Source organism: Amblyomma maculatum, chromosome 1 (genome assembly GCF_055883805.1).
Source record: "Amblyomma maculatum isolate TAMU_Amacu chromosome 1, ASM5588380v1, whole genome shotgun sequence".
Lineage (NCBI taxonomy): Eukaryota > Metazoa > Arthropoda > Arachnida > Ixodida > Ixodidae > Amblyomma > Amblyomma maculatum.
This window is the reverse complement of record NC_139344.1, coordinates 94,450,544-94,477,741: the sequence shown is the minus strand read 5'-3', so window position 1 is coordinate 94,477,741 and position 27,198 is coordinate 94,450,544. Positions and strand designations below refer to the sequence as shown.

General features: G+C 47.1%; 1 protein-coding gene and 1 pseudogene across 3 annotated transcripts in view; both read right to left on the bottom strand.

Annotated features, from left to right (window-relative positions):
- Positions 1-9,848: 9,848 nt before the first annotated feature.
- Positions 9,849-10,725, bottom strand: LOC146203226 (microtubule-associated protein RP/EB family member 1-like; annotated as a pseudogene).
- A 1,224-nt stretch (positions 10,726-11,949) lies between these two features.
- The window catches only part of LOC146203225 (calcitonin gene-related peptide type 1 receptor-like), a 95,555-nt gene continuing 80,306 nt past the window's right edge, over positions 11,950-27,198 (bottom strand). For all 3 annotated transcript variants that reach the window (XM_084588580.1, XM_084588582.1, XM_084588581.1), the window contains exons 12-15: positions 26,055-26,140; positions 19,188-19,323; positions 13,591-13,632; positions 11,950-13,521 (exon numbers count right to left, since the gene is read on the bottom strand). In XM_084588580.1, the coding sequence (XP_084444706.1) occupies positions 13,393-13,521; positions 13,591-13,632; positions 19,188-19,323; positions 26,055-26,140 (393 nt within the window). In that variant the 3' untranslated portion in view covers positions 11,950-13,392. The remainder of the gene's footprint in view (positions 13,522-13,590; positions 13,633-19,187; positions 19,324-26,054; positions 26,141-27,198) is intronic.

Sequence of the window (27,198 nt, the reverse complement as noted above, 5' to 3'; positions counted from 1 at the left end):
TACCGTTCTTCATACTCCACCCATGTCAACACCGACAGATATCGTGATTCATCCAAGATATTCGACGGTATAGTTGAAAAACGCCTGAAGAATGTGCAGTTCAGTAGCGCAGCGCTGGAAGGGCAAGCCGTCTGCGCTTGCAGACGTGCGGACCGTTTAGAAGCAGAAAAACGTCTGTAGCACCTGTAAAAGCAGACGTTCACCTGCTTCTAAACGTTCCGCACGTCTGCTTCTAAAGCAGAAGGCGTGCCCTTCCAGGTTCGTCTTCTTCCACAGGCGCCACAGACGTTCGTCTGCATCTAAACGTTTCGCTTTGCTCGCGGCTTCAAAGTAGATTGTTTCGGCTCCCTGTGGCTCAACCTACGCCTTGTTTAATTTCAATGAACATTTTTCTTACCAAGCGGCGTTGGCAAGCACCTCGAATATATCCTCAATCGCTGATACTTCATGTTTGTGTACCGTTTGCTGAACGCTTTACTCTTTACTAAAACTAGCTCTCATGGTGAGTCTTTTGCGGCACGCTAACTTTATTTCCGTTAGCACCACTACTTGCGCTGACGCTAAACTAAAGCTCTCTGTTAGGTGGAAACATCGGGCTTGCAATCCACCACCACATGAGATGTTGCTTCGTTCATCCTTCATCGCCTAGTTTTTTGTCAAGGCGCACCGAAAGAACCGTTCAGTGACTGTGGACGTGTTTTTGTCCGACACCGTCGAAACACTCCTTAAGCAGTGCCAGATAATTTACCAGTGTACCGCAGCTTATCGGCCCCAAACTAAACGGCATGACTGAGCGATTTAACCGCACTCTTAGTGACATGCTAGCCATGTACGTTAACACCGCTCACTCCATTTGGGACTAGGCACTGCCTCTTGTCACGAACGCCTACAATACCTGCGCAGACCATGACTAGGTTCTCCCCGTTCTTTCTTTTATACGGTCATGAACCTACGTCCACCATGAATACTATCATGTCCTATTGCCCGGATGATTGAGAGACTACTCTACTGTTGGAGCATACACGTATGCCGAGGAATGCCGAAAATTGGTGCGCTCATTCACTACGGAGGACACTTTGGACCCAACGCCTTCATATCCCTCCGGCGCACTCATTTGGCTCAGGGTGCCTTTCTCCAATCCCACCCTCTCAACTAAACTGCTAGCTCGTTATCACGGAGCCTGTCGCATTCTGGAACAATCTTCAATCGCTAATTACATTGTGGAGCCCCTGAACCCCTCTACGGACCATCGTTGCCGCGGCCTAGAAACTGTGCACGTCGACCGCCTCAAGCCCTGTTATGATACGCTCACCCTTACTTCACCGTGAGTCACCAGGATGGCTCCTTTTTCGCCTGGGAGGCATTGAAATAATTCCGAGAAACAGCAGCTCATCCGACACATCCCGTGTCGACGAAGTGAAGCCGAAAGCGTGGTGAACACGAGAGCTGGTTTGAGTGACGCGGTACAGCCCTACTGAAAAAACTGTAAGGGGCAATAACCTCACATTTTCTCACCCAATCTCACACAATTCACATAAGAAATCACGTACAATTCGCATATAATTGCATAAGCTCTCATAGTTTCTTGTACATTATCATAAATTATGTACGATATTTTATGATAATGATGTGCATCGTATGAGACTTTATGCGATTAAATGAGATTTTATGAGGTTATTGCCCCGTAGAACTTTTGGTTTTTCAGTAGGGAGTCATCGCCTAGTCCTGAAGTTCATAAAGACCTTGCAATTTAAAAACGTAGACCCCCATTTGAGAAGTATTGCTGTGATGAATCAATGAAACGTAATAGAGCATGTATGTGGTAAATCAAATATTTCTGAGCCGTTATCATAAGATATAATTCATTTCCACTGTGCTTAAATATTGAAATACCACACTCGCAAACCACGGTTCACAAGCTGACGACATGCTTGCATGAATTCACTTGCCTGAGCACGTACTGGCAGTTAGAATCTGCTGCCACTCTCGAGAAGATCCTCGAACAGTACCGTAAAATAAGCCGAGGGTTTGCACTTGACGAATGAAACATATTTTGTGAATGAAAGTTCAGTGAGTTGAGTCTGAAAAGGGAATCTACGCTTGCAAACTGCGTGATGAACAATGTCACATGCATATAAAATAAGTAACCAGCGACAGTTGAAAAATACGCCATAGGTGTGCACCACAGATCAGCTGAAGCGAGCAACTGCGCTGCCCTCAAGATGGAAGAAGTGTCGCATGAAGTTGCCCTGTCCTTCTAGTCTGTAAACATAGCTGCATATATTCCTCACTTCTATCACCTGTTCATTGTCTACTAGTTGGACGAGCGCCGCCAGCATAAAATCGCCCTGTCTTGTCTGGCTTCCAGCAGGTACAAACACCACAAATACGAATGAAAATAGAAAGAATACTGTTTTACGCTTTCTCCCGTTTCGCTGGCTGTTGGCTTTCTCTATATAGTTTGTCGTTTGATAGACTTCATTACTGCAAAATCACCCTCATTACAAAGTTTACATTGTCATGTTCTCGCCTGGGTAGTCAGTTCAGTCGTTCAGTCGTGTCCGACTCTTCGTGACCCTATGGACCATTTCACGCCACGCTTTCCGGTCTCTCACTATCTTCCTAACATCATATAACTTCATCTGCAGTGCCTCGAGGATGCCATCTAACCATCGCGTTCGCTGCCTACCCCTTCTCCGGCGACCGTCAACCTTTTCCAACATCAAATCTTTCTCCAGCGACTCCTCTCTTCTCATCAGATGACCAAAGTAGCTGAGTTGTAACTTTAGAATTTGACCCTCCAATGAGCAGTCAGGGTTTATGGTCGACAATATCGACTGATTTGATCTTCTGGCAGTCCAAGGAACTCTCAAGTGTCTTCGCCAGCACCACAATTCAAACGCGTCAATTCTTCGGCGGTCAGCCTTTTTCACAGTCCAACTCTCGCATCCATACATCACAACTGGAAAGACCATAGCACGAGTTATACGGATCTTGGTTGGCAGACTAATGTCTCTGCTCTTTACTAGGCGGTCAAGGCTAACCATTGCTCTCTTTCCCAGAAGCAGGCGTCTCCTAATTTCATGGCTGCAGTCTCCTTCCGAGGTAATCTTGGAGCCCAAGAAGAGAAAATCTGTCACAGCTTCCAGTTCTTGTCCATTGATGCTCCAGGACTTGATAGGGCAAGACGCCATGATCTTTGTCTTTTTGATGTTCAGTTTAAGCTCAAACTTCTCACTCTCTTCTTGTACGCGCATCAAAAGTCTCTTGAGTTCCACTTCACTTTCTGCCATTAAAGTGGTATCATCCGCATATCTAAGGTTGTTGATACGTTTTCCAGCAATCTTCACTCCATATGAAGACACGTCCAGACCGGCCTTCCTCATGATGCACTCTGCATATAGGTTAAATAGGCAGGGCGACAGTATGCAGCCTTGCCTCACTCCTTTCTCAATCGGAAACCAATCGGTAAGACCATGCCCAGTTCTGACTGTGGCCTCTTGTCCTTCATACAGGTTCCTGAGGAGACAGATGAGGTGAATTGGAACTCCCATCTCTTGGAGAGCTTGCCACAATCTGCTGTGATCTACGCAGTCAAACCCTTTCGCATAATCAATAAAGCAGAAGTAGATGGGTTTCTGGAACTCTCTTGCTTTTTCCATGATCCAGCGGAGGTTGGCAATTTGGTCTCTAGTTCCTCTGCCCTTGCGAAACCCAGCTTGCACGTCCGGAAGCTGCCGATCCACATACTGCTGCAGCCTACCTTGGAGGATTTTCAACATCACCTTGCTAGCATGCGGAATAAGTGCGATCGTGCGGTAGTTGGAACAATCTTTGGCACTGCCTTTCTTTGGAATGGGGATGTAAACTGACCTCCTCCAATCCTGTGGCCACTGCAGGGTTGTCCAAATCTTCTGACATAATGTATGCAGAATGCTAACAGCGTCACGGTTGAGGTTTTGAAGCAACTCAGCTGGAATGCCATCACTTCCGCTGGCTTTCTTCTTAGCAAGACTGGCTAAGGCCCATTCAACTTCACTCTTCAGGATGCCCGGCTCGAGATCAGTATTCACAACCGTCTTATGTTGGGTTTGTACATTCGGGTCCTTCTTGTACAGTTCTTCTGTGTATTCCTGCCACCTCTTCTTTATCTCTGAGGCTTCAGTGAGGTCCATGCCATGTTTGTCCTTTATCACGCCCAGCTTAGCACAGAAGCTTCCTTTGATATCTTTGATTGTCTTATACAGAGCTCTTGTGTTCCTTAATTGGCTGTTGTCCTCAACTGCTTGGCACTGTATGTTCAGGAAGGCATTCTTATCTCTCCTTGCTATTTTCTGAAAATCCGCATTGAGAACCTTGTATCTTTCTCTTTCCCCCATAACTTTTGTCATCCTCCTTTCCTCAGCTATTTGCAAAGCCTCTTCAGATAACCAGTTTGCTTTCTTGCATTTCTTTTGCTTTGGAACTAACTTAGTAGCAACTTCTTGTATTATATCACGAACATCAGTCCACATCTCTTCGGGCTCTCTGTCTTGTAGACCTAATTCTTGAAATCGATTGCTCACTTCCACAGCATATTCTAATGGAATTTGATCCAGATCATACCTGAAAGGCCTTCTAGTTTTCTGAGTTTTCCTCAATCGAAGCTTAATTTTGGCAACAAGAAGCTGATGATCGGTGCCACAATCGGCCCCAGGCCTTGTTTTTACTGCTTGTATAGCGCTTCTCCATCTCTGCTGGCAAAGAATATAATCGATCTGATTCCTGTACAGACCGTCCGGTGAAGTCCATGTGTACAGGCGCCTCTTGTGCTGTTGAAAATGAGTATTCGCTATGGTCAGGTTGTTTTCTTGACAAAACTCTACTAGCCTCTCTCCAGCTTCATTTGACTCGCCAAGACCGAACTTGCCTACAATTCCGGATATTTCTTCACTCCCGACCTTAGCATTCCAGTCTCCTATGAGAAAAACGACGTCTGATGATGGGGTGCGTTCTAAAAGGCATTGTAGGTCCGCATAAAATCTCTCAACGTCAGCTTCTTCAGCAGTAGTGGTCGGTGCATAGACTTGGATAACGGTTATGTTCAAAGGGTGACCTTGGATCCGAAGTGACATCATTCGGTCGTTTTTCGGGTTGTACCCTAGCACTGCTTTGCCCATTCTTCTGTTTACTATGAGAGCGACCCCATTCCTTCTCTTGGATTCGTGCCCACAATAAAAGACATAATGGTCGCCGGAGTTAAATTCTCCCATTCCGGTCCACTTGAGCTCGCTGATACCCAAGATATCAATGTTCAATCTGTTCATTTCTCGCTTGACGACATCCAGTTTACCTTGCGTCATAGATTTTACATTCCATGTTGCTATATGATATATCTCCTTGCAACATCGGACTTTCCGGTCGCTTCCCGACACATCCACAACTGAGCGTCCTTTTGGCTTTAGCCCAGCCGCTTCATTCGTCCTGGAGCTACTAGGAATCACCCTTTGTTCATCCTCAGTAACATGTGGGACGCCTTCCAACCTGAGGGGCTCATCTTCCGGCGCAATATCATTAATGGTATTGTGACTGGCCATAGGGTTTTCTTGGCAGGAAATACTGGAGTGGGTTGCCATTACCTTTTCCAGTGAATCACATTTTGTCAGAACTCTCTGCCGTGACCTGTCTATCTTGGGTGGCCCTACACAGCAGAGCTCACGACTTCATCGAGTTTCGCAAGCCCCCCCGCCTCGACAAGAGCATAGAATGTCACAGCATTCAGAGCTTTATTCTGGATATAGACCTATATGGGCATTTTGAGCGAAAACACATGACCATGTCACTAGCAGGTGGTAGTTAGCCTGTGACATGGCTGGACACTAGTCAGTGTTTGTGCACGTACGTCACCAGTTTACACGACATGGCCAAGTTGGGAGGAGATGGGAATTCCTACTTTAACCAAGCAATCTAGGGTCAGACAGGCTAGCCCGAGGTCAAATTAGCCACATTCAGACGCCTTGGTTAAAGCAGGGGTCTATATCTGTGTTAGGTGGTCTTTAGCATAATGTGGTGGCTTACGACGGTATGCTAATAAATATGTACAAGATAATAAAGGAACAGATTGTGGTGTTACTAATTTAGGCTGTAGTAAAGCGCATTGTGGCAAGCTCTCCAAGAGATGGGTATTCCAATTCACCTCATCTGTCTCCTCAAGAACCTGTATGATGGCAAGAGGCCACAGTCAGAACTGGGCATGGTCTTACTGATTGGTTTCCGATTGAGAAAGGAGTGAGACTAGGCTGCATACTGTCGTCCTGCCTATTTAACCTATATGCCGGGTGCATCATGAGGAAAGCCGGTCTGGAGGAGTCTTCAGCTGGAGTGAAGATTGTTAAAAAACGTATCAACAACCTTAGATATGCGGATGGTACCACTTTAATGGCAGAAAGTGAAGGGTAACTGAAGAGACTTCTGATGCGCGTACAAGAAGGGAGTGAAAAGTTTGGGCTTAAACTGAACATTAAAAATACAAAGATCATGGCGTTTTGCCCTATCAAGTCCTGGAGCATCAAGGGACAAGAAGTGGAAAGCTGTGCCAGATTTTCTCTTCTTGGGTTCCAAGATTACCCCGGAAGGAGGCTGCAGCCATGAAATTAGGAGACGCCTGCTTCTGGGAAAGAGAGCCATGGTTAGCCTTGACCGCCTAGTAAAGAGCAGAGACATTACACTGCCAACCGATATCCGTATAACCCGTGCTATGGTCTTTCCAGTTGTGATGTATGGATGCGCGAGTTGGACTGTGAAGAAGGCTGACCGCCGAAGAATTGACGCGTTTGAATTGTGGTGCTGGCGGAGACTCTTGAGAGCTCCTTGGACGGCCAGAAGATCAAATCAGTCGGTATTGTCGACCATAAACTCTGACTGCTCATCGGAGGGTCAAATTCTAATGTTAAAGCTCAGCTACTTTGGTCATCTGATGAGAAGAGAGGAGTCGCTGGAGAAAGATTTGATGTTGGGAAAGATTGAGGGTCACCGGAGAGGGTCACCGGAGAAGGGGTAGGCAGCGAACGCGATGGTTAGATGGCATCCTCTAGGCGCTGCAGATGAAATTATGTGATGTTAGGAAGATAGTGAGAGACCGAAAAGCGTGGCGTGATATGGTCCATAGGGTCACGAAGAGTCGGACACGACTGAACGACTGAACTGAACTGAAAGCGCAAGTACTTGAACGAGGGCCCACAGGGGGCCTCGACATGCTGAATCATACATTTAAAGGTGGAGTTTATGTACCCCCATATTTTTTGTTGCGTGTTGTTTTAGAGCGCAGCTCTTTGGCGTCCGTTCCTGGGTTTCGCGTCGGCGTCGGCGTCGTCGTCGGCCTCGTAACCAGCTCCGCCCCCCTTTCATCCCCCCAGCGCTAGCAGCGACCGACTGGTACCGCTGGATGCCGCTGACGCCGCTAGAGAGTCAAGATAATGTGACTGCATAGAACACCGTCGCCGCCATGCAGAAAGAGGAGGGGAGGGGTGCTTTTCAGTTGCCGACGCGCCGGTTATCCCACGTAGGCTCCGGCACGTCGACGAATACGTGACCACCTTCCCACGGCTAGACCTGGTTCTTGGCGCTGCGGAAACGAAGGTATCATATTGTTTGCGTCGGCATCGACGGCGTTGTCCCTGAAACCAACTCCGCAGCTGGGGTTGACTCACTATCGTCGTCAGCAGCATCAGTCAGTCGCTGGTATCTCTTCCCTCCTCCCTTTATCGCGTTGTCCGCTTGCTGCGTGCGCTTCTGCCCCCATCGTTTGCCGCTGGATGTATACGCCGCCCCCCTCCCCCCTCTTCCTGCGAGTCTCCGGTTGTCAAAGCGCCGGCTCGAACTTAATTCCTTTCTTCGCTCCTCCTCCAATGCAACCCCTGTGCTGTGGCAATCAGAGAGCCAGATCGGTGGCGGCGGATTTGCCTCAATCTATCGAAAAGGTGAAACAGCTTATTTGTTGCGCTCAAATTTCGCATTAGGAAGTAACGTAATCGTCGGTAATTTTTTTTGTAACAGTGTACTTGAGTACACATGAATTGCCAACGGTATTTGCTTACGGCTGCTAAACAAGTTATAATAAAATCTCTGCCTTCATGTTTTATTTTCAACAGGCGAGCAATGGCTATGACGTCAGAAATCAGTATAGGCCATAGAAGGCGTAAAAAAAGAAACTGCGATATCTCTGCTTCATCATTGTATTCACTATATTGCTGCCTGGTTCAGCAGAAGTTATCACACCGAATGTGGCTCAAATGACCTTTCCCGATTTTTGACGCCAAAGCCTTCCTCACGTGGCTGGTAAATATAACTAAAGTTAATTCAGTCAAATTATTTAGAGGTCGTAGATGCACGCCACTCTCGAAAAGCGGCCTCAATAAACTCCAGCGATAGCGCAAATTCACTGGTACAGCTGCATGTGATCCATATCCAAATCAAATTCCTGGGCAATAAAGCGTCAAACGCGGGCTAGGCTTTGTTTGTGCTTCGCTTCTCATGGGACTAGCATATTGGTATTCCCGCTTGAGATATAGCGAATTGGACAGTCAGAACTAGTGAGTTATACGTGAAAGATCATTAGCAGTGTAATGATTTAGAATGAAAAGTCTACTCTTGGTAATGACGTGCCACTGCCTCAGGCATACATAGGTGGTGACCTCATGGCATGAACCACCAATTATATGTATGGCGCTAACTAAGTTAAAATGTGAATTTTGACATCAGAATTGTGTTTAGTTGCTTTTAATGCTTCAGTTTAACCTCACTTGCATTGTTTTTATTCATATTTGCAAGCCCCTGGAGAAATGCAAGGATATTTTGAGCTGCTGCACTCGGCTGAGCAAGCTGTGGTGTGGTCGAGCGTTGCCTTACAGCTAGCTCACTGCAGTCGATTTGGTAAATAGGATCAGTTGGCTTATAGCAATGTTCTGAGCATTTAATGACAAATAGGCTCCACAAAGCAAATTGGACCTATATGCTGCTCGAAAGACTTAGAACCTTGACCACACCGAGAACCTCCTGAATTTATTACTGGCACCCCAGCAAGTTTGTGGGAATGGAAAATAAATGTCATTTGTGCATTTTATGTCCCTATTCGTTGAAGCAGTGATATCACGTCACAGACTGTGTGTATGGCGCAAAAAGTATGAACAAAAATTGTTTTAATCGGAAATCATACTCAAGTTAATTCAATAAATCCAAATTTGTTCATTAGTAAACGCTATGCAGAGGAAATACTATACATCATTCTGACGAAATGACTATAGAGAATAACGGGGTAAATTATCCTTCCTACCGAAAGTAGGCAGTGGTTAGGTTTGATTTATCTGGAGCTTTGGAAGTGCTGTCCAAATTCACATTCGAGCGCCTTTCGGCGGTCGTATCGGTGATCAGGACGCTTAGTGGCACACGAGCGTCTAGGTTCGTTGTGCTTGGGCCAGGGGTGGGAAGTCTGGTTTACATACCACTCACCAGCCAGTCTAAAATCACTGGAACTCTGAAAGTACTGCAATCAGCGAGCGGCACATATTGAGCTGTTGCCAGAAATAGTCCGGCGCAGCAATTTGCGTGTCTGTTAGGCGAGGAAAACGACAACACAACGCGTGATGTGTTCACCGCAATTGGCTTATTGATCGACACTTCCACAGGAAAGAGCGGATGAATATATATTAGTAAATGAAAACTGAAAACAGTCTCAAGTGAGGACTTAACAAAGCCTTCAAGGCGTCGCATGACAGTTAAGTAAACAGCAGTTTTTTTAAGTAGCTTTATTTTCCTTCCCAAGTGTCCAGCGACCAAACATTGCTTGCAGCAGACGCCCAATCCCTCCCACTCTCCCACACATACATACACGCACACGTACATACAAATAAACAAAACGTGTGAGCAGACAGGCCCATCGTCCTCGACGTACTCTTTCGGAACACAGAAACCTTCGGTAGCGTACAGGATTTGGAAAATCTAGTCGGTGACTTGACTCTTGCCAGCCCGAGTAGAATTCCAGCCCCATCTGCAGCCCATATTCATTTTTAGCTCCATCTGCAGTAGTCTCCAGGTGAGTAACCGGATGGTGAGTTCCTCCAGCTTGTTAGGGTCGCCTGCACCTGTGTCACCCGTTGTCTGCGTCGCTACTCCAATCGGCTTGGAGTCTGGATGGGGGTTCCGTGTCAAGGGTTTGGTGGCACGCACTGGTCTTGTGGCAGCGTGGTCTTTCTTTGCAAATCGCGATGCTGAACTTGATGCCTCCATACTGATGAACAAGGTACCACCTCTGGCTGCAGCGAGGTCGTACTGGCGTCCGTCAAAGTTGGCATCAAAGAACTGGAAATATTGCAGGAACCCTAAGTTGTCTTGGAAGCATCCTTTTATGAACCTGTCCACAAGGATGGGCTTGTCTCTACGCCCACTTTCTTGAAAGATTCCTGAAGAAACGAGTTCTGAATGCACTCGTAACTTGCTTTCTTCAAGCTCACAGAACTGGGAAACACCGTGTCCATGAAGAGGGAATATGGTGAACCTGAACACAGGTATTCGATCTTTTCGTAGCTGAGACACAGGAAGTCGTTGACCCAGCGAAGCAGCTCATGGCGGCCGAGGTTCTTTGTCGTGGCGTTGGTGGCATGTACGTTTACACAGGGGCCCCTGTTCTGCCGTGAGGTCAGGCCCCTCCCATACATCAGCGCTGCCCCAGTACGACAAGCAAACCAGTAACCGCCGACAGCAGCCCTATATATATATATATATATATATATATATATATATATATATACATGTGTGTGTGTGTGTGTGTGTGTGTGTGTGTGTGTGTGTGTGTGTGTGTGTGTGTGTGTGTGTGTGTGTGTGTGTGTGTGTGTGTGTGTGTGTGTGTGTGTGTGTGTGTGTGTGTGTGTGTGTGTGTGTGTGTGTGTGTGTGTGTGTGTGTGTGTGTGTGTGTGTGTGTGTGTGTGTGTGTGTGTGTGTGTGCGTGTGTGTGTGTGTGTGTGTGTGTGTGTGCGTGTGTGTGCGCGCGCGCGGTGATGATGATGGTGATGTGGCTACAGCATAGCAATAGATGGAGTAAAGCAGGCCAGGGAACACACGCGAGTTAACGATATCCCAGTTGAAATTAAAATATTGGAGTGGGCACGCAATGCGAAAAAAACCGAACTCGAGTAACGGAATTATTAATTTAGTAACCAACCGAGTGGATCACAGACAAAGCAAACGGGGCAGCAGTTAAAGAAAGTCCCTTTCAGGAAGCTTGCCGCGATAAGGTGGTCGCAGCAAGCACAGGACAGGGTTAACTGGAGAGACAGGGGAGCAGAATTTCCTCTGAAGCGGGCGTAGCGAGGCTGCTGCTGCTGCTGATGATGATGATAAGGATGGAAGCACCATCACCCTTCCCATGCCCGTTCAGACGTCTTTGTAGTGAATCAGGGTGCAGAAGTGAAAGATGCAGCATTGACGAGCCTTTAATCAGCACAAACCTTTACTTGAAGAGTCCGAATGTCTCAAAGACGAAACTCCATCAATCTAGGAAGAAAGCAGCCGCGATGGCTCTTAGACCGCTGAAATCACTCCCGCCAACAGGAGCCCGTGAAGAAAGGTGTCATATGTTCGTGCAAAGTTTATCATTCGTACCTACTTTAGTAGTCCCGCCGGGGTGGCGCAGTGGTTACGACGCTCGACTACTGTTCCCAAGGACGCGGGATCGAATCCCGGCCTCGGCGGCAGCTTTTCGGTGGAGGCGAAAAGCAAGGCGTCCGTGTGCTGTGCGATGTCAGTGCACGTTAAAGAACCCCAGGTGGTCGAAATTTCCGGAGTCCTCCACTACGGCGTCTCTCATAGCCTGAGTTGCTTTGGGACGTTAAACCCCACAAACCAACCAACCAACCTACTTTAGTAGCAACTTTGCGCCCATTAAATAACGAGACAACTCGTAGATTTTGACCGGCACAGATGACTGCCATTAAGCTCATTCCAGGAAAGCTTCGACAAGTAAGAGCAGTCGAATCGTCTCCAGTGAATGTGCACGAATTGTGCTGGGGCTGATAAGGCCTCATACGGGTTTATGACGCACGAAGCGGACTTCTGGTTACACGACGTCGGAACAAATCATTGACCCATCGGTGTAACAATTTAAAAAGAAGTTTTTTGGAATTGGCCAACGCCCAAAAGATTTTGGTCAATGGGTCTTTTCCCAATCATAACAGGCCGGGGGAAAGCCTGTACGCATTGTAAGCCGGTGGGTACGTGGCGGCGCCGGGGACCCAACCTGGTACCTCCCGAATATGAAGCGGATGTTCCTCCACAAGGCCACCGCTTCGGTCCAAAGAGATTGTTTGGACTTCTCCAATGCCAAAACGTTTTTCGTCAATGACACTTTTCTCAAGCATTTCAGCCCAGGAGAGGCGAGCATCTGGCCGAGGGAAATCTTGTACTCATTGAAAAACCGGTGGGTGCCCGGCGGCACCAGGGATCAAATCCGGTACCTCCCGAATGCGAAGTTTGTCTGTCCTCTGGAGACATTACCGGTCCTCGCGATTCGCTTCCACGTCACTGCTGAAGTCGCAGTCACTGCGGAATTCGCGAAAAAGCAGGTGCAAACTACTTGCCATGCGATCGGCAATTTCTACATGTTGCACAAATCGCGGCATACACTTCATAGAAACGTGCTGTTTTTTTTTTCTTCAAAATCATGCACATTGGCGTGTCGCCAAAATAATAATGTACAGATTCTTACTTCTAAAACGAGTACAAAGCAACTCTCTGCAGTATGCCTGTGACTTAGAATAGGAGCACCGTTACTCACCAAAGCACTTTTTTTTTCCCTACCTAAATAAATGCTTCTCGTGGGCCTGCAAGCCGACGGGGATGCTCACACACGCTTAGAGCTTGGAGCTGGCGTATACCTATATATGTACACGTGTAGGTATAGTGTATAATCGTGATGCAGTGGTTTCTAGTGCGTCATTTGGATTGTGAATGTGAGAAGATACTCTAAGGGCGATGGTGCAACATCAGTCATGTACGTGGGTGTCTGTTTAAGACATCGGCATTTTCGGCACTTTTTCGCATGGCTAACGTATAGAACACCGCTTACACAGTGCACGCATCGAACTGCTTGTGCTGCACAGACACACAAGAAGACGCACCATTGCAGGAATATGCCGCTGTAATGGAAGCACAGACATGGGTCGATGGCTGACAAAGCGGTGGAAGCCTGTGCACAAGTCTATATCTTATCGAGGGTGGCACATTTTGTCCGTTGACACAGCATAACTGCAGCCGTCGAGGACGAGTTTTAAGGGGAGGGCGGTTGGCCGACGCCCCCTAGTTTAGTTGGTTGGCGCGAAGAGGTGCGTGGCGCCAGGGGCAGCAGCTGCCGGGCCTCGTGGCTCACATAGGGGTGGTGTGAGTCATGGTAGTGGTGGTGGTGGTGGTCTGTGGCACGCTAGGCCTATGTCGCCTGCTCAGGCTACGGTCGTTCTTGTAACGGTTGTACGAACGCTTCACCAGGCTCTGGATCTGAAAGGGCGGTGAGGGAAACGCGCTTGTACCGCGCGCAATTAATACGTGTTCTACGTGTGTACTCACCTCGTTGTTGAGGTAGCAGAATATGAGGGAGACGAAAAAGCCCTGCAGGAAAGAGAACAGTGTACAGAAGGATAATAAAAAATATTGCAGAGAAAAGAGTCACTTGAAAATACATGCAGGGCTTCGCTGGAAATCAAGCGTGTTCGCATTCACAAAATATTCCCTATACTTAGGGAATACTTTCCCAGCCATTTACAGCGATCGAAAGTTCCTTGCACATGTCAATCTTTGTTCGGCTGTGGTGTTGAGAAACACGACAGAACATTTTGAGATGTAGTGTTTCATTACTGGAATGCCGCTTTCCTGCGATAGTTGGCGTCTGCAAACCATGCATGGCGTTATAGAGACCTGACAGCTGATCATTGCCTTGGCGGCGAACAGAGTCCATAATGAGCTTGACATTAACCGAGATGCGTGGACTTAATTTAGTAAAACTAAAATAACGCTAAGTGTTATTAAAGATGCTAGCCGACACCTACCACAGGTATCAGCACCCGTTTTCTTGCCAGTAGGAGCGCTGCCAATGGCAGCACCCCTGTAAGGATGGTGGCAGTCTGCTTTTTCAAAACATGCTAAAATATGTTAAACCATGCGAGAAACGCTGAAGAGATGCAAGGGAAAAACTGACCGACGATTACGATACTCGGTAAGGCGAAATTTGAGCGCAGTTCTTCAGTTATTTTAGCACTGGCGCTGTAGTAGGGGCAACAGCAGACACCAGGTAGAGGCGTAATGCTTAAGTATAAACGTTATTTATAATTAAGTAATTAGGTATATACGTTATTTGGATTTTTATTTTCTATTTTAGGGTTATGTTGCACTTCTAGAATTGGAGCTCGTCCCCCAAATAGTATAGGGGAGAAAAAAAATTCTTGAAGAAATTGCAGCGCGCGTTACAAGACTCGCAGGATCACCGTAACACGGCGGCACTGAGAGCAGTTTAAAATATAAATTCCTGTCAAGCAGGGAGTTCTGTTCTCGAGATCCCTGTCAAAGGAAAATACCTTCAAGGATATGTAAATATATTCCTCTCCAGAAGTATAGACTGTCCCTTTAAGCGTAGAGTTGAGTTGGTGCTTCTGCTTTTTTTCAATTCCAGCACATTAGCGGCGAGGAAAGAACATTAGTTCGGCTATCACCCGTAGTAATGCGCGCTTATCGTGCTTTTTAACGCTGTTCAGGGGGGCGGGTGCATGCTAGCTGAAAACTTCACGACGGACTACGCTCCATTTAGTTTTTACAGGTCATCAGGTACGCCAGAGCGGTCAGTGCAGGTGGATTGTACAGCAAGGAGGACATTGTGTACCTGACAGAGCTTAGTAATTAAGCGATTGACAAAAATTAACAAATAAATTTTTATTTTATTTTAGGGGCCAACATTACATAGAGAATGAAGCCCACCTTCAATGGAAAGCCTGAGTACAGCTTTTAAATTTTCATTATCGACAATGCAGTTCGAGATATTTAACATCAAAAATATGAATTTTTGCTCGTAAAGGTGGCTTCCCGAAATGCACATTTTTAAAAAGGTATCGCTTTGTACATTTTATGCCGTAGAAACAGAGAGCGATTCCGCTACAATACGACGTTTTATGTGTAAGTTTTTCAGCGTGACCCTCTGAACGGACTATTTTGATCAGTTGCCTTGAAAACCTAGATGCGTTCATGCGAAGCGTGATTGTGTGTGAAAGCGTGACTGCGACTGTTCACATCCCACAAACCACTACTGTGCGTATATGCACCATTTACATTTCGGCGAATTATTAAATAATTTCTTTTTCTGCCGCAGTTGTTTTAGTGAAAAAAAAAAAATAAAAATAAAATCTCAATCTTTAGTCTAGCAGCGAAGCGCTGCAAGAAAAGTGGATTTTCAATCCTACATTCTGGCATAAACCGTTGTTGTTGTCACTAAATATTTTTGCCTATATTATGCAGGCTATGTTCTTACTTTGATGCAAAATTTGAGGCTCTAGACTATTAGATGTTTTTTTTTTTTTCCACAACGCATCGGATTCGGCCAAATTTCGACAACACTAAAAAAAGGACAAATTTGATTCCAATTTAAAGAAAAGCCTTATCTTTTACTTTAATTAAAACCTCCCTCAGCCACCCTCAGTATCTCAGAAATATATTAGAAACAAAAAAGGTATCCCATTATAATGTTAAAAGTTTAAAAATAAAGATAACACGTAGCACATGCACTGAAAGTTCTCAACATTTCGCTGTACCTTCTGTCACGATGCATTAAGTTGTTGCTATTGAAACTTTTCTCTGCATTACGCACGCCTCTTCTTTATACCGGCGAAACTTTGTAGCTCAGGCTTTGCCGGTTCTTTCTCCACAATACTTCCAATTTGCCAAAAATTCAAATATAGCAGAAAGTGGTCAACTGTTTCGAATTTAAAAACAACATCTGCGATTTTAATTCAAATCTCTTTAAAAAGAACCTAAATTGTTCATAAATATCAGGCACTTAAACAGTATTTCATTATGTAGACTAAAGATATAAAAATAAAACTGTGCGCATGCTTTTGTTTTTATAGCATTGCTGTAGCCTTCCACTTAAGGAGCAGGAATCATAAATTCGATTCAGTATTTGCTGAATTTAATTACATTTTACATTTTGCTATATCCAAACTCTTCTCAGTGCTTATAGAGTCATTTTCTACTTGTTGGCAGGGTTGATGAAAGCTTAAAACAGAATAAATCCGCCACTTCTCGTCATCTCATGGTGAAACGCAATGATATTTTAGTAGTTACTCTATCCTGTAATATATTTTTTTTTTTCTGCGACTGAGACGTATTTTTAGTCGAAATAATGCAATAGTTTTTAGTGTCTGATATTTACGAAAAACTGAGGATTGCTTTTAGGAGATTTTAATTAAAATCGAAGGTGGCGCTGTTTTTTAAACAAGAATCAGAGTTGTCCATTATTTGATGTCTTTTTTTTTTAGTTTTGGCTAATTTAGAAGTAATAAAGAGAAAGAAGGGACAATACCGGAGCTAAATAGTTTTTTCTGAAATAAAGAACAAGGCCTGCGTAGTACAGAGAAAACGTTTCAATGGCAATAAGTTACTGCATCGTGCAAGAATCTAGGACTAAATGTAAAGACCATTTTCAGTAGAAGCGGTCAGATTTATATGTTTATAATTTTAAACATAATGCAACACCTTTTTTAGTCCCTAATATTTCTGAGGTACTGATGTTTAGGGTTGCTGAGGGAGAGTTTAATAAAAATCGAAGATTACTATTTTTGTTTAGATTCGAATCAAATTTGTCCCTTTTTTGCTGTTTTCGAAATTTGGCCGTAGTTGATGCGTTGTAGAGAAAGCAGCTAACAGTCTAGGGCCTCAAATTTTGCCCGAAAGTAAGAAAATAACCTGCATAATAAAGACAAATAAAAAAAAAACCTTACACACAAAAACTTAATGATTCGTGCCAGACTGTTGGATTGAGTACCGACTTTTTTGCCATGCGTCGCTCCAGAGCAAAGTTTACGATTTTGTACTAAAGCAACAGCGACAAGAAAAAAACGTTTTCAGTAACTCTCCTAAAAGTTAAAGTTGCATTTGTTGAATAAAAATAATGCACGACATAATTTTAGTGCGCAAGCAGCACGGCTCCGAACTTGCAACTTTCTTATATTCCAAAATCGGCGTTCACCTCAAGTGATATACGATTTTTTTTTTCCCAGGATACTACTGCGTATCTTGAAAAATTAAGGTTCATTACTTTATGTACAGACATTTGCCGACCACATATAAAAATTTATTAAAAAGGGTCATGGGACCCCGATTACCGCTTTTCACTGAACGAACTCAAACAATCAGTCAATCAATCATATATGGGTGTCCCAGCTAATTTGGACCCAGATTTTAAAAAATACGGTTTGCCCTAGCGCAGTGAAACAAATTCAGAGATGTTCAGAGACGCATATGCTAACCTCGAGTAATTTTTTCGTTCAGTACATCTGACTAATTAATAAAGACTAATTAGTTTTTATAATTATTGGCTGGAGAGAAAACGTGTCAATGTAAAAGTTGTAAATCTCCTCGAAGAATAGCTAGATGCGTTGTCGTTTACGTAAAGTGATATTTTTACCAGCCGAAGACGACGCCTGGCGCAAAAAAAAAAAAAAAAAAAAAAAAAAAGCTTTCCTCGTGACTGCGGCGTCACTTTAATAAGCCTCGAGACGCGTCCGAGATAACAAGGCCCACTTTTCTGAGCCGTGCTCTCTGCGATAAAGCTGGTTGTACGCACTTGGCAAATGATTTCATATAACAGCTGGTCACGTGACAGCATTTTTTGAAGGCCTGTAAATAGAGCGGCGTAAGTCGTAGCGTGATGGAAACAACGTAGATCTACAACTTTTCATTGACACTTTTTCTTACAAGCCAATAATTCAAAATAGCTAATTAGTCTTTACTAATTAATCAATTGTATTGAACGAAAACTTTGCTTACAATTTAATTTTCTGCAAGGGTGTTAAATCAAGCTCACGAACTGCTGCTGCCGTAATATACAGGGTATCCAGCTAACTTGCCCCCAGGGTTCAAAAATTAAATATTTGAGATAGGTCAGGGAAACCAGTTTCATACAGCTGCCAGCCGTCTTGAACACCACGAGCAGTTTTTCGTGTCAGAAATAATTATTTAGGTAATTAGGTTATTTTTTCTAATTTATAGACTTTAGACAATAAATGGGATGTGTAAAGTTGAAGACCACCTCCAGAAATCCCCATCATATTTATTTGTGATAAATAAAGCTGCACGCGTATCTTTTTTTTTTTTTTTTTTTTTCGAGCTCCAAAGAAAGCCGCGAAATACAAAAACAACACGTGACAAGCGCATTTGTGCTCCACCATTGGGATGCTCTCAACCATGGAAAACACCTGCCACCGCGACTCGGCAGCCCAGTTCCAGCGTTATAGCTGATAAGTTGGCGATGTTTGCAGCCAGCTCGCTGCCACTTGCACCGCCACATGCGCCGAGTGGTTCACGCGGGCGCAGAAACCACCGAAGACATATCGGCCATGCCGCTGCAAATGGTGCCATGCAGCCACGGCCACAAAGCTCTATGGGCCGCAGCTGATTTCGTTCACTCAAGCCACCGTTAAGAGCAGCACAATCGCGGCGCGCGAATGCACTAGTCACGTGACTGCTTTTGTATTTCGCGGGTTTTCATTGGAGCTCGGAAAAGAGGCACATGCGCGACTTTATCGCAAATAAATGGAATGGGGGTTTCTTAAGGTGCTCTCCAATTTTGCAAATCACATATTTTAGCCTTAAGTCGATATTAAAACTAATTACTGGCGAAAAAAAAAAAATGCCATGATGAGCAAGACGGCTGACAGCTGTATGCAACTGGTTTCTCTGGCATATCTCAAATATTTAATTTTTTAACCTTTGGCACATGTTAGCTAGACGCCCGTTATATTATAGCAGCAGCAGGTCATGAGCTTGATTTAACACCCTTGCAGAAAATTAAGTTGTAAGCAAAGGGCTTCGAAAACCGCTAAACGCTTAGTATTTGCACATGTTTAGGTCATAAAAAAAGACATTTGTTTTGATTAACATTGCGCAACATAGTCAAATACCTGCAAGCCAACGATGCCCCATTCGGCGTAGAGCTTCTGGAGGTACGCGCTGCATGATGATGGGCTCACAAATGTCGTCAACACGAAGTGGACCCCAAAAACAGGAATCAGTATCACGACAGCGCGTAGTATCTTCCTGCAAAAAATAATATCGGTGACGATAGGTAACATATAGAACCACTTAGGGAGCACACGCAGAGGACCCCAGCGAGCCACTTCCACGCACGAACGCCTTCTTCACTGTGGTCACCACTGCGAGTTAAGTACCTCGCCGTTAAAAAGTTCACGATACACTCCACAGGAAACTTTTCTTCATATCCTCGCACAGTTGAAATGACAATGCAGTGCCACGGTTAAGCACATGTAGAGGCTTCGGTCGAGATGATTGCTTCAGCTGGAGCTAGCAGCATTTAGCAGGGTATAAGCTCTTACAGAGCGAATATCGGAGCCAGCAGCACCATTTAATACTAAATGTAAGCATGCAGTGGCGGTTGCTCTTGACGAAAGTAATGCAAGCCTAATAATATGTGTTCTGACACTGCCATGCGCATCGCAGTTCTTCTGTTTCGCCAAGATCGAGCTAACACGCATGCCGATAGCGTAAACACAGCACTGCTTAGCAGACCCCCTTTCTATTAAAAAAAAAGGGGAGGGGGGGGGGGGGCTACTTTAGCGCCATCACACAAGCTATTGTACCTACCGCAAGCCTTCGTGCTGCCTGCGGACTGCCGATATGCAATACGTAGCCCTCAGAAACGCTTTCCTCGCCAATTAACAGCCCACTCCCAAGTGTGCAGCTCCATACACCCACACTTGCGCACACCAACTGTCCTAGAGTCAAAACTGCGCAAGGTCGCTCGGTTTTCCGCAACATCCACATGGAAGGCCTGGATGAGCTGCCTCTTATTGAGGCGCACTCCTGCAGCTCGCCGTCTTGTAGGTTTTCTTTTTTGTCTGTTAGATAGAACCGTATTATACATGGGTTTTTGTAAGCCTCATACGCGCAAAATGCGTCTCAAGGATCAATGGAGCAGAAGACAGACTAGTTGCCGATTGCATGGAAGCCCTCTTTCGGCTTCGTTCGGGGGTCATGAAAACGGGAAAGGCGACCACACCAGTCCGCAGGGGGGAAATTTTGCGACATTAGCACATTGGCCCACACTTTTTTTTCTATGAAACAGGTTTGAAGTGGACGGCGAAAATGAGATAGCCTGGTCCAAAAAATTGCGGAAGACATTTTGTCAAGACTTAAGTGCGAAACGGCGGAAGCCTGACGCCATTGCCAATGGCGATTTGTTGCATCGGAAACGCCACGGAAGTACACAACTCATATATTGTTATGTGGATGTTTATATGTTAAAGACCTGCAACGTCGTCTACGCCCATGTCTGTCGTTTCGATGTCTTCTGAGTCCATTATTTCAAAGCTGTCGTCTGGGAGCATGTCAGCTTGCAATTCATGGCCGTTGAACTCTGCCTCGCCGCCCTGATGAGGCCAGCCTCTCTTGAGCGCCGCTTTCGCTCGGCGGCTGCCGCACGTCGCGTGTTGAGAGACACTGGTTTGGAGGGATGAGGCATCCTTCCCAGACGATACCACAAGCAAACTGCCGCCACCGCCGCCGCCACACCGCACCCAAGGAGACGGCCGCCACACACGCCTCGCGACAGTGACGTCATGCCACACAGCGCCCAATCGGGAGGCCACCTCAAGTGCCTGACGTCAGTGAAGTCAGGACGCGCCGTCGAGCACACGGCCGCCAGGCTCGCCGATGTATCGAGTCATCCCACGCAGCGCCGAACCACTCCGACACCCGCGCCCAACGACAGTGACGTCACGCTCGCGAACGCCAATCAGGAGGTGCACACCTGGGCCTAGCGACAGTGACGTCACGGCACGGAGGAGACCAATCAGGAGGCCAGAAAGCTGTGACAGTTTCTGCTAACAACAGATAACTTTTATTAAATGATTCCGCCTTAAAATCCGCTCCTGGTCATGTCTCAGCCTGTCAGCCACGGGAGAAAACTTTATTGCGTAAGCACTGTATGGCTCTACGGTTTCGTGTCATCGCGAGCTTGTCCGCATGATTACATTCGAACGAATAAGTTTATAATAAAAAGAATGGTTGCATCGGATAGAGCATCGAAAAATCCTATAAGAGAAATCGAGTGGTGCATGTGGGTTTAGTTAATTTTGTGGGAATTCAACATTTCCCTCGCCCGCACGACGCGGCGAACACCCTTCTCTCTCTCGGGGAGCCCTCATCTTTCCCCTTCTGGCTTCTTTCCTCCGGTGCTGTGGCGGAGAGCGCAGGGGTGAGAGAACGGCACCTCCTTCCCCCTCCTATCTCAGCGGACAGCACCCAGGGGGACGACGCCGCGACGCCGTAGCGCGCGGATGCTGCTATGACACCGAGGAAGAACATTGGGCGTTCCCAATAAACAACTTGGCCCGCAGGCTATGTTTGCCTCGGTGTGAAGTTCTTCACGGCTGTGGTCAGAGCTAGCGGTGTGGCCTCGGTTCTCAGAGCGGAGCCGCAGCCCCGTGAGAATCCCCACAAAATGGCGCACCAACGTGGGGCCCCACTGGCAGTCCAGTTGGGGAGGCTAGCTCACGAAGAATGGTGGAATTTCATGCAGTAAGTCGTCCGAAGTCGGCTGGGCGATCCTGGCCGGTATGCGAAGCCTAGCCCAATGGCAGGGGCTTCCAACCGCTATAACGATACGCCTCAAGTTAAATCAAAGGTGTGGTCCGCCGAACGAGTCATTCTCAAGGAGATCCTGAGCGACTCGTCAAGCTACTGCCAGTTGCCTACGCTACCCCAATTACATCCGCTCGGGAAAGCCGGCCCGTTGGTCCAGCTCACGATAACTAAGTGCCCCTTTGCCTACCTCCGCCCAGAACCGCCGATGCGGTAAGTCCGTTTTGCCCGTTGGCTCAAAACCGCGCGGCCTGTACAGCGGAGAATGCGGGTGAGAGCGCTGCCGAAGGGCGCCGAGCACAAGTTCAAAGTTCACCGGCTCAGGAGAGTCGAGAGCCAAGTTTACTGGAGCGGCGTCGCATGGATATGCGGTGAGGTCACTCGCATTCGGCAGGTCAGTTCACGAGCAGCCAAATGCCGTTCGGAAAGGGAGCGTGAATTATAGTCGCCTGCGATGTCACTAGGAGCCGTAGTACACCAAATTTGCGGAAGGAGGTCGCATCGGGGAGCGCCCTGTTGCGGAAACCTCCAGTAAGGGTGGGGATGCCCACTCGAGCTTGCGTTCAGCAGTTAAGAGCTGTCAGGGGTTAGTAGGAAGGCTCATATTTTTTTTTTTTTTCGTAAGAGGGTCGCTAGTCTTATTGAAGAGACAAAACCCCGCGACGATTCAGGCCAAATTGCGCTGTGAAGCCACTTGTACTGTGGTTGGCGTTAGTTGACTCTAGTGTAGCTGGTATTGCTACGAGTGAGTTGGAGACTTCCTGCTGGTCTATGATTAAGCTTTGCTACAATACGTGCTAGGCAGTGACGCCTCAAATGAGGGCAGAAAAGCCGTTATTCGCAAAGGAGCGAGCGCCGATATCGGAATGTAGAGCCGCTCTAGGGTGAATATGCGCAATCGCATAACTACCGGAATGTGCACTGGTACGCCATTTCCTTAGCTCTGCGCATGAACGCAAAGGTCGAGACCAATGTCGACGACTACGCAAAGTAATTGCGCGAGAGTACGGTCAATGCCAATGGAAAGGCGAACCTCAGCCGTGGTAAGAACATTGCAAGTCCGATGGCTAGCTATGCTTACGCACTCAGCGACGTGAACGCGCGATCGCGACGAGTCGAGCGCCCAGATGGGTGGGACCGTTAGAGGTTGCTGAGATTGTTTCGCGGCTGCAAAGCAGAAAGGCCCGCGGTCGGGCGGAATCGGCGGACCCATACCAACAGTACTTCCTTTGAAAGTAACTGTAGAAGCGGACCCTGCATGCGCATAACAGCGCATAGGCAAGCGATCCCGAGAGCGGTCTCTACGGGCACCGCTGCAAAACCCGAATCCAGCGCAGTCGCTGCGACAACGGGAAAAATGCCGCGCAAGTGCAATCACTCAAGCAGCGGCTCTGTAGCACCCACAGTCAGTGAAATCGCTGAAGGATTGTCAAATGCTGCGCATGTGAGATAACGCGCACAGCTACTCCGTGGGCATCGCTACATCACCCTCCGTCAGCGCGATCGCTGAAAGAAGGGGGAGTGCAAGAAGGGGGAGTGCTCCGAGCGTGGAGGTCACCCACGCAGAGCAGCGCCGGCGGCGTCGGCTGCCTGTGCAGCTTGAGCTGACGACGGACAAACGCCAGAAGCGCGAGTTCGCGCGAGCGGATAAAAGGGAAGGCAGTCCTTTCCGCGTTGTTACTGTGCGGAAGGTAGGCGCAATCGCCTAATGTCAACCGCAAGGGCACGAGCGGTCTCGTGTGAAGTTATCCGGCACGTGTCGATACACAAGCCGGCAGTGTACCTGTACGCGAAGCCTGTGCTGAGCACGTTCAGAGGGACCTAGCCCGCCGACTGGCCTTATTTATGACACCGGCACTCCGGGCGCATGGGCCACGCTGTCTGCATTCAGGCGGCGGGGAGCGGCGAAGGTGATGTTTAGTCTACCAGCCCAATGGCTGCGCAGGCATACAATGGTCCCCGAAAAAAAAAAAAGAAAAAAAAGAAAAAAAAAAAGCTCGAATTCGAGCTCGTTCATGGAGCAGCTCGCATCCGAGCTCGAATTGGAGAAGAAACCGGCCCCGTGTAGATATGCAGGCCGGAGTGGTTCCTATACGCGAAGCCTGCTGCCCTGATTGACGACGTGCGGGGAGTCGACGCGGTCGTAGGCGATCAGCGCACTGCGGGCGTACCGGCGGCCCGCGACCGGATGGCGGGCCAGCGGACTTCGTCCCCGTGACAGCAGCGGCGGGGATTCGTGCGGCCGGCACGCGGAGCCAGCCCGACGCGGGGGCGGCCGTTCCTGCTTTGGCCGCCTGTTCTGCGGCATGGACCTGCTGAGGGATCAGCCGTGCAACTTCGAAGGGGAAAACGGCGCCCAGGTGGAGGTCACGATTAAGGGAGAAAGGGTGTGGGAATTCAACATTACCCTCGCCCGCACGACGCGGCGAACACCCTTCTCTCTCTCTCGTGGAGCCCTCATCTTTCCCCTTCTGGCTTCTTTCCTCCGGTGCTGTGGCGGAGAGCGCAGGGGTGAGAGAACGGCCCCTCCTTCCTCCTCCTATCTCAGCGGACAGCACCCAGGGGGACGAGGCCGCGACGCCGTAGCGCGCGGATGCTGCTATGACACCGAGGAAGAACATTGGGCGTTCCCAATAAACAACTTGGCCCGCTGGCTATGTTTGCCTCGGTGTGACGTTCTTCACGGCTGTGGTCAGAGCTAGCGGTGTGGCCTCGGTTCTCAGAGCGGAGCCGCAGCCCCGTGAGAATCCCCACAATTTATTATAGCCAATTAAGTCAATAAGACGTCAAAATAGCAGGGAGGGGTAATGTCGACATCCAAAGAGGGTCACGTGGTGCTCGATTTCGGGTGACGTAGGCCTAATTTCAAGTGGCGGGAAATTTGAAATGTTTGAACGTGAACGAGTGGGAAGGGGCGTGATTTAAGTGCACAAATGGGTGGGAATGGTTCGAAAGTATGTAAAGACAGGTAATCAACCAACTGCCGTCTGAAAAATTTCGAAAGCACTGCAGAATATGCAGTGCAGAAATGTAAACGCCTGAGCGTTGCGCTGCACACTCAACATCGCGCGTCCCTTGTCAAACACAACCAGCATTCCGTTGAACACATCTAAGTTCACCGGCGTTCTATAATTGGTTTAAAGGAAAACGCAGTATCTGTCACTCGCGGAATCCCGCAGAGACATCTCGAGGACAACGCAGCAACGCTCAGGCTTACGCATTTCTCAAATGTAGATTTTGCAGTGATCTCAGAATTTTTTATTTCTTTTTTAACGCTCATGGGTCGAAGCGCCTGCTGGCCAAACGTGGCTGCATGGACGCTGACCTATCTAATAGAGGCTCTCGTTTACCGTTTTTTACGTTTAACCTGCCCGGCTCGCAGAGAAGCAAGACTGTACAAGGTCCGGTGCGCCTAGTCACATAGCTACTTGTACACTTGACAGCTTTAAAGAAAACACGGCGTCACTTCTGAATGGCCCAGTCTGCTACGTTGAGCGACATCTCTTCCTCAAATATTTAGGGCGTAGAGGCTTCGCGACGGAAATATTTATCATCTGCATACTGTTGCGCCAAGAGTAGAATTAGAGAGCAGATGACGCGCAGGGAAACGAGAAGTTATACACAAGCATTATTCGGGAATACTGGCACATTCAGTCAGTTTGGCGTAGCTTCATGCTACTTCACCCGTACGCCGAGTGTACCTAAACTGTTCTATCCTGACTTACCGAACGCCAGCAGCTATATACCTCTGACCTGGCACTCTCTTACATTTCACTAATTACAGATGTGGTTGTCAAGTTCTTCGAGCAGATGTTTCCAAGCCATCACCGAACAGTTTTTATTGTTTCCTTAAACGCACTCGTGTGCGTTTTCTTTAGCTGTTTTTTACACGGTACTGAAGAATACTGCTAAGCAGGAGATTGCCGTTCGCGACGCAAGTGCGCCCATGCATATACTTTGATAAAATCAGTTTATCGTCGCTTATCAACGAATGAAAAGAACAAAATTCATTGCACCCCACTAAACCTTACCGCTCCGTGTTTTTGAAAGAGAAAAGCTGACAGCAAACTAAATAAAATTAGAGTGTTTATTTAATTTAAGGGGAACAGTAAATATCACTCTCGCGCAACGCTGCAAGAAATTCAGCCAGAAAAAAGGCTGCACTGTACCTGAAATTTTCAGTGTCGTTGATGTTTCGCTGCCGCAGCTTGGTTACCAGTATGTAGATGACGTGAATCATGAAAAATATGTTAACCTGTGTAAAAAACAACAACAACAACCAAACAAATGATTGATAAAGAACAGGAGAAAAATGCATGTAGAGAAATCCGCGATTAAAGTGCCGAGAGGGCGAGCATGTCAACGGGTACTTGGAGAATAAAATTCCCTACAAAGATAATGAAAATAACGTTACTGGTTAATATTTCTTATTGCATTATGCCATGCCAAAAATGTCTGGACGAGAAAATATTTTTAATAGGAAGTCGACAAAGTTATGTGCTGCGGAAACTCAAACTCGGGACCTATCACAAAGAGCACTCAGTGTAGCCATTTTCGTCAGAAGATCAGAATAGCCTGCAGTGAACGCAGATATGGGAATTGTTATGTGTGCGAGAACGAATTGTTCGGATAAGGAACGCCCACTACAAGACACAAGCTACGCGCGCCATCCCGTCTTTCGTGACTTTGTGTTTGGGTAATGCTTGCTACGTCTCAATGCCAAATCGCTCGCCTGAACATATTATGTGACAAATAAAATATAAACCCTGGTGCTGAAAACACCTCTTCGTCGCTCATCTAAAATGGCGGGGAATAGGTGGGGCGTCCTTCAATTTCTTTTTACGGCGCGACAAGAGCGAAAAAATTATTCGTATAACCCATCTGGCTTTTACTCTTTCAGCTTTCACTACTTCTCGGAACTCTCTCCTCTGCTTCCCCTCGTATTGCGACTTGGAGAGCCACCTTCTGCCTACGGCATGCCGGGTTCAGCCGAACCGCTGCCTTCAGCGCCCGGCTACTTCGCAACTCCGCACTTCGATCGCTTATGAGCGCTGCGCGGCTCGTATCTCATTCTAACTTGGCCAAAATTTTCACAGTGGTCCACTCTGTCAAAATTGCAAATTGTGAGGTTTAACGTCTCTACACGACACAATGATGACGCCATATTATAGGGTTCCGGAATCCACATGGGCTCACATCAACGTGCGCTGACATCGCACAGTACATGAGCGCTTTCGCATTTCGCCTCTGTCCAATTTTGGCAGCCGCGGCCAGGATCGGACTTTCTACCTTGGGATCAGGAGCCGACTGAGC